The 7,467-nt window shown below is 41.0% G+C and overlaps 1 protein-coding gene across 2 annotated transcripts in view; it reads right to left on the minus strand.

Annotated features, from left to right (window-relative positions):
- PKN2 (protein kinase N2) overlaps positions 1-5,110 on the minus strand; it is a 61,850-nt gene extending 56,740 nt beyond the window's left edge. The window contains exon 1 of one of the 2 annotated variants that reach the window (XM_087719338.1): positions 4,905-5,110. In XM_087719338.1, the coding sequence (XP_087575464.1) occupies positions 4,905-4,955 (51 nt within the window). In that variant the 5' untranslated portion in view covers positions 4,956-5,110. The remainder of the gene's footprint in view (positions 1-4,904) is intronic. The other variant, XM_087719337.1, reaches the window with a different exon arrangement.
- Between the last annotated feature and the right edge of the window lie 2,357 nt (positions 5,111-7,467).

The raw sequence follows: 7,467 nt of genomic DNA on the forward strand, positions 1-7,467 counted from the left end.
GAGAATAAAATTTCATTTTAAATACAGGCCAAAAACACAGTTGCTTCAGAAAGAAGTATTTTGAGGAAGTGTGAATAAAAGTGAGAAAAACCAAGGACACCGATGGAGACTAAGTGAATATGGGGGAAGCAGCAACAGAATATTTTGCAAAGATCAGAAGGCTCGTGGGATTATGGTATGCTGAAATTGTGGTGACTGAGGAATAGAGAAGGTGCTGATAAGCTCAGGGGCATGCAAAGCAGTGAGAAATGTTACAGTGGAACATCAGGAGCTGGGAACGGGCTATTTCAATCTGAGAATCAGTAACATTAATTCACTAACCAAGTAAATGTGATTGCCAAAGTATCTCACCATTTTCTAAGAAAAATTTAATAGATAACAATAAATAACAAATAACATCCCTTTCTAGAAATACTATACTGAGCCTTTTTTTGTGTGTGCTTCCAAGTCAGTATTAACTCCTGCCTGCTTCTTCGAATAATCCTTGCAGTTTTCTTGGCAATTTTCAGAACTGGTTTGTCATTGACTTCTTCCTAAGGGTAAGAAAGAATGACTGGCCCAAGATCGTCCAGCTGGCTTTGAGCTTAAGGCAAGACTAGAACTTACACTCCCCTGGTTTCTAGCCTGGAGCTTTAACCACTTCTGCTTGCAGAATTTCTAGCCAACATGGATTATTGTTCCTCCATATAACTATGCATTAAGAAGTGGCCACATTAAGACACAAAACCTCCTTCTTCTCAGCTAGCAAGAATAGCAGTAACCATTTCTGTACTTTTTATCACTTGAAAAAATTAGACTTTATTATTATGGTAATTTCTAAAATCAAATTGTTTTCCCCCCCCAAAATCTAGTAAAATAAGCAAACATTACACATTATTATTAATTCTATTTTATCAATGGGGGCAAAATCATTCCCTAGCTCCTCAAAATGTTTAGGAATCTCAGTGACCATATGCATGGAACTTTTGTTTATTCTCTGATTTTCCATTTATTTTTATATTCTAAGATAATATGTGTAAAATGCCATCTAATTCAACAACCCCATTTGTTCACAGCAAAACTGCTTAATTTTCACAGGAAATATTTTTAATTGTTCCATAAGGCATGGTGTTGGGATGGAGAATAAACCAGACAACCTTTTTTTTTGTTTTTGAAAAAATTGTCCTTAAATAGAAAAAAGCCAGTATCTATCATAACACAAGTACTGTAATATATACCAGTGTTTCTCAACCTTGGCAACTTGAAGATGTCTGGACTTCAACTCCCAGAATTCCCCAGCCAGCATTTGCTGGCTGGGGAATTATGGGAGTTGAAGTCCGGACATCTTCAAGTTACCAAGGTTGAGAAACACTGATATATACCATAAGCAGTTTGCTTAGAGTAGGTTGACAGGTTAGAGAACATCATAATTGTTTCTTCACATTGTAGGGCAATGACTATATTTCAGTTTTCAGCCTAATCTTTGCCTTTCTATCATTTGCCCATTACAGGTAAAGGTTCCACTCGCACACATGAGCTAGTTGTTCCCGACTCTTGGGGGCGGTGCTCATCTCCATTTCAAAGCTGAAGAGCCAGCGCTGTCCAAAGACATCTCCGTGGTCATGTGGCTGGCATGACTACACACCAAGGGCTCATGGAACGCTGTTACCTTCCCACCAAAGGTGGTTCCTATTTTTTCTACTTGCATTTTTTGGTGCTTTCGAACTGCTAGGTTGGCAGAAGCTGGGACAAGTAACGGGAGCTCACTCCGTTACGCCGCACTAGGGATTACAGGGCCCATTACAGGGTATTATTAACCATTACAGGGATTACAGGGCCCATTATAGGGTATTATTAACCATAGCCAAACATTTCATGAGTATAAAAGTAGTTCTTGAGTTACAACAATTTAATACAATACAATAGCAGGGTTGGAAGGAACCTTGGAGGTCTTCTAGCCCAACCCCCTGCCTAGGCAGGAAACCCTATACCATTTCAGACAAATGGCTATCCAACATCTTCTTAAAGACTTCCAGTGTTGGGGCATTCACAACTTCTGGAGGCAAGCTGTTCCACTGATTAATTGTTCTAACTGTCAGGAAATTTCTCCTCAGTTCTAAGTTGCTTCTCTCCTTGATTACTTTCCACCCATTGCTTCTTGTTCTACCCTCAGGTGCCATGGAGAATAGTTTGACTCCCTCTTCTTTGTGGCAACCCCTGAGATATTGGAACACTGCTATCATGTCTCCCCTAGTCCTTCTTTCTAAACTAGACATACCCAGTTCCTGCAACTGTTCTTCATATGTTTTAGTCTCCAGTCCCCTAATCATCTTTGTTGCTCTTCTCTGCACTCTTTCTAGAGTCTCCACACCTTTTCTACATCATGGTGACCAAAACTGGATTTATTTGACTGTTCAAAGTTTCAATGCTACTGAAAAAAGTGACATCATTTTTCACAGTTACAACCTTTGCAGCATCCCCATGGTCATGTGATCAAAATGCAGATGCTGGTAACAGGCTCATATTTATGATGGTTGCTGTGTGCCAAGGTCATGGGATCACCTTTTGCAACTTTTTGACAAGCAAAGCCAATGGGGAAGCCAGATTCACTTAACAATCGGGTTACTAACTTCACAATTGCAGCGATTCACTTAATAACTGTGACAATAAAAGTCGTAAAATGAGGCAAAACTCACTTAACAAATGTCTCACAACAACAGAAATTTTGGGATAAATTGTGGGCTTAAGACAAGTATTTTAAGCACTATAAACATTTTTAAAGTTGCACACAAAGCTGAAAGTGTATTTTGTTTTGAGCACAAAATAAATTTTGTCATATTCTCAAAATTCTGCTGCACCTTTCCACTTTGAACACAATTTAGCAGAAGCAATAGCTGGAACATTTTTGTTTTTTCATATTTTGGTCAAAACAACACTTGAAGCAATTTTCTGGGGCAAATAGAGCAAGGTTGGTGTGAATTGCCCCCTCTCTTCTCCCTCTCCCAGCAGCTCCCTACATAACATGTCCTACCAAACACACAGTGATTTTTCCACTGTTTCAGAACCTCAAAATATTTTGACCATCTTTGCACGCATCTCTAGAGCAAATAGACCCCCTTTCATTTCATATCTTGACCCAAGCATATGTTTCAGTTTAAAACAGTTTCTTTAATCATAATATAAGGATTTTTTAATCATAAACTTTTAGGACACTTGTTGAATCTGAAGAATTATTCAGATTATTAATGCAATCTGTAATAAAGTTAAGTCTTACAGTTGGTAAAAATCAAGCTTCCTAAATCAATGCTGTTCTGAACATTAAGGTATCATCAGTTAGGAATACATTTATTAAATCTGTATGCCACCCATCTCTGTACCTATTCTGGGCGGTTTATAAAACGATGTAATTTGAATTGAGTTGAATCTAAATTTGAAAGATTATTTGTTGATATATATTCAGTTGGTTTACAAAACTTGCAAAATTTCCACAACAGTTTGTCTCAGTTGAATACTGTGCAAGAAACAGGGGATGCTGACACAACTCTGAAAATGTTTACCAGAAAACTGCTGCAAAATCTAAACAAGAACATACTGTTGCCCATTTGTGTTCTGCCTACAGGCAATTAATTGGTCTCTGTAATAAAAGAATGAAGAATCAGATCGGGTTTTGGGGTGTGTGTGATCTAGAACAGCTCTTCTAATATTCCTAAATTAGGAGATGCATGTTAAACAATTGCTCTAATCATTTCCCGTCCATTGCTTAGCTATTAGATCAGCTTTTCCCTAACTGGTGCTTTCTGGATGCACTTGGATTGCAACTCCATCATGCTCAGCTGATATAGTACTTGCTAAGTAATCAAGAGGGCTGAAACCCAACATATTCATTGCTATGCCTTCTTTTCCTTAAACAGTCAAGATAATGCCATTTTAAAAGGTGTTTTTTTTTTTGACAAAGTAACAACTGTGGGTACCAAAATCCAGCACCGATATCTACCATTCCCATCGTTAAAAATCCTTCAAGCCCAAGCTAAACTGAAAGGAACGTACCGCCGGAATGGTAAAGGAGGATTCTTACTATTATTATTTTTAACCCGAGAAGTTTTACTTTCAATTAAAAGCAATCAGGCAAATGAAAGGCGGGGAGGAGGACTCCAGGGGTCTTCTAGGCCAGGCAATCAGCGAGGCAAGGCTACTCCCGTAAAGGAGATTAAAGTCGAGGGACGGAGGGTGCGCCAACCAAGCGAGAAAGGGGGCCTGGAGGGGGCGGCTCCACCTCCCCAGCCAGGAGCTGAAGAAGATGGGGAGGGTGGGGGTGGGAAGGAGGGAAGCAACTTTTCTGAGGAGAGGAAAGGAAAGGAAGGAAGGAAAGAAGGAAAGAAAGGATGCAACTTTTTCAGTAGGAAAGGAAGGAAGGAAGGAAAAGAAAGGATGTAACTTTTTCAGTAGGGAAGAAAGGAAGGAAGAAGGAAGGATGCAACATTTTGACTGGAGCGAAGGAAGGAACTTTTTGGACTAGGAGAGGGAAGGAAAGAAGGGAAGAAGAAAGGAAGGAAGTTTTTTGACTGGAGGGAGGGAAGGAAGGAAATTTTTTGACTGGAAGGAAGGAAGGAATGATATTTTTTTTTGACTGGAGCGAGGGAACTTTTTTGACTAGGAGAGGGAAGGGAAGAAGGGAAGAAGAAAGGAAGGAAGTTTTTGGACTGGAGGGAGGGAAGGAAGGAATTTTTTTGACTGAAAGGAAGGAATGATTTTTTTTTTGACTGGAGCGAGGGAACTTTTTTTGACTAGGGAGAGGGAAGGAAGGGAAGAAGAAAGGAAGGAAGTTTTTTGAATGGAGGAAGGAAGGAACGGAAGGAAAGAAGGGAGGGGACCTGCCCTCTCCCCCCCCCCCACACACACCCTCCATTCCAATTTCTTTTCTCTACCTGCTGGAGCTCCGTGAAGAAAATCTCCCTCTCCGCCGCGTTGGACGCCATTGCTTTTGGGTCTGGGCTTCGCACCTGGACACCGCCGCCGGGGAGGCGGGTCTGGGCCAGGACGGCAAGCGGGGGGAGGGGGGCGCCTCTGGCTCGCACCCTCGGGCGGCCGGAGGAGCAGAGAGCCACGAGTGTCCGTGTGCGTGCGTGTGTGTTTGGGTGGGTGGGGGGGTGTTAACCCCCTCGACTCAGATTCCCATGAGGGAAAGGGGGGAGTTTCACGTCGGGACGGGCGTCGCGCTCGCTCCCGCCCACCGCCCGCGCGGCCCTCCCGTTTTCCTCTTCCCGCCCACCACGCACCCGACTCCTCCTCCCTCCCTCCTCCTCCCCCCCCATCAGCTTTGGGCGCCGCCGCCGCCGCTCCTTGTCGCGCCCTTTGGTTGTCACCCTGCCGCAAAAGTAGGAGCGATTTGCGGCTCCTTGAATCACGTGACCGCACGGGGGGTGGGGGTGAGGGTTGGGGCTAAGGAGGTGGACGCGAAGCCTCCTGCAGGCTGGGAAAAATCCTGGGATATTTTATCGGGGAAGGTCGGGCGGGGAAGCAAAGATTTCCCCCTCCACCCCTTTTCTTTTTTTTTAATGTTTTATTTGTTTTATTTATATTACTTTCCATTTCCATCAAACTGTGTGTGATCTGGGTACAGTTATTTGAACGGTCATAATCCACATATTTATTATTATATTGGTGACAATAATGCTAATAGTATAGCTATATATTAATATAATTGCAATAATGCATAACATCTTCGTTGTCAAATTTCCTCCACGTTAACATTACCTCTTTTTATATCTCCTCCCTTCTAACTTATGTTTTTATTGTCTAACCATTGATAAAATACATCCCACGTCAAAAATATTGTTTCTTCTTTAGCCTTAATAATAAGAGAGAGAGAGCAGGAGTAGAGAAGAGGTAAGGGAAGAAGGAAGGAGAAGGAGAGGAGGAAGGAAGTAGAGAAGGGAGGGAAGGAGGAAGGGAAAGGAGGGTGGAAGGGAGAGAAAGAGAAGGAGAGATAGTAGGAAGGGAAGAGGAAGAGTGGAGGAGAGGCAAGGGAAGAAGAAAGAGGTAAGGAGAGGTGGGTGGAAAGGAGAGAAAGAAGGAGAGGAGGGTGGAAGGGAGAGAAAGAGAAGGAGAGATAGTAGGAAGGGAAGAGGAAGAGTGGAGGAGAGGCAAGGGAAGAAGAAAGAGGTAAGGAGGTGGGTGGAAAGGAGAGAAAGTAGAAGAGGAGGGTGGAAGGGAGAGAAAGAAGGAGAGAGGGTAGGAAGGGGAAGAGAGAGAGTAGGAGTAGGGGAGAGGTAAGGGAAGAAGGAAGGGGAAGGAGAGGAGGAAGGAAGAAAGTAGAGAAGGAAGGGAGGGAGAAAAGAAAGGGAAAATATGGTGGTGTTACAACAGGCGCTAGGGATGGTAAACAAAGCAACCCAAACTGTATATTATAACCTTTTAAATGGAATAACAAAGGTATAAGAATGGCAAAGAAAAAGAATAAACAATATTTTGTTATAAATAGCTAAGTATGAATAAATATAGAATAGGAGATAAAAATGGATAACTAATAAGGGGACTATGAATGTAAGATAGAAATGTATAGGAGGGAAAACACTAACTGTAAAGAAACCGATACGGAACTGCTGTATGATATATGATGGAACTTCTAGTTCCTATGTTGTTTAAGTCATGTGTTTGTTTTTGTTGATGTGTTTAAAATAATTTTTAAAAAAAAAATGCTAATAGTATAGCTATATATTAATATAATTGCAATAATACATAACATCTTCATTGTCAAATTTTCTCCACGTTAACATTACCTCTTTTTATATCTCCTCCTTTCTAACTTATGTTTTTATTGTCTAACCATTGATAAAATACATCCCACGTCAAATAATATTGTTTCTTCTTTAGCCTTAATAATAAGCGTTAGTCTGCCCATTTCTGTGCGTTCTAGTATTAATTACGTTCTCATCTGACGGAATCTCATCATTTTTCCATTGTTGTGCAAATACAATTCTGGCTGCAGTTAGTATATGTTAAACCAGATATATAGTCTCTTTATCATATTTTTCCGGTAGGATGCCCAACAAAAATATTTCTGGTTTCAAGTCTATATGCTGCTTTATCATTTTTTCCAACCAAGTGAAACCTTTTTAAGGGATTTTCCCCCCTTTCTTTTAAATCACAACCTGCAGACATTTTTTTCTCTCTTTCTCCATCATCAGGCAGTAAAAATGGGGATTGCGCTATATTAGAGGTCATGTTAGGCATGTAAGCAGTAAAATCTCAAACCATCAAACACCAGCCTAGAGTTTATTCTCTTTGCTGCCATGTAATCCAGAATTTTAGATATGTTAAGCCAAGGTACTATGAACAGTAGCCAAGCACTGCTTTAAAGGTTAAAAAATGAGTAGCCTATTCATCTTTTATTAATCAATTTTTTATATCTATCCATCTCGCCAAAAGTAACTCTGGGCAGCACACAACAATCATTAAAAAGGAAGAAGAAGAAAGAAACCACAGATA

The sequence above is a fragment of the Thamnophis sirtalis genome, unplaced genomic scaffold (assembly GCF_051295495.1).
Source record: "Thamnophis sirtalis isolate CommonGarterSnake01/CBP01778 unplaced genomic scaffold, rThaSir2_p1.2 scaffold_7, whole genome shotgun sequence".
NCBI classification, from domain to species: Eukaryota; Metazoa; Chordata; class Lepidosauria; order Squamata; family Natricidae; genus Thamnophis; species Thamnophis sirtalis.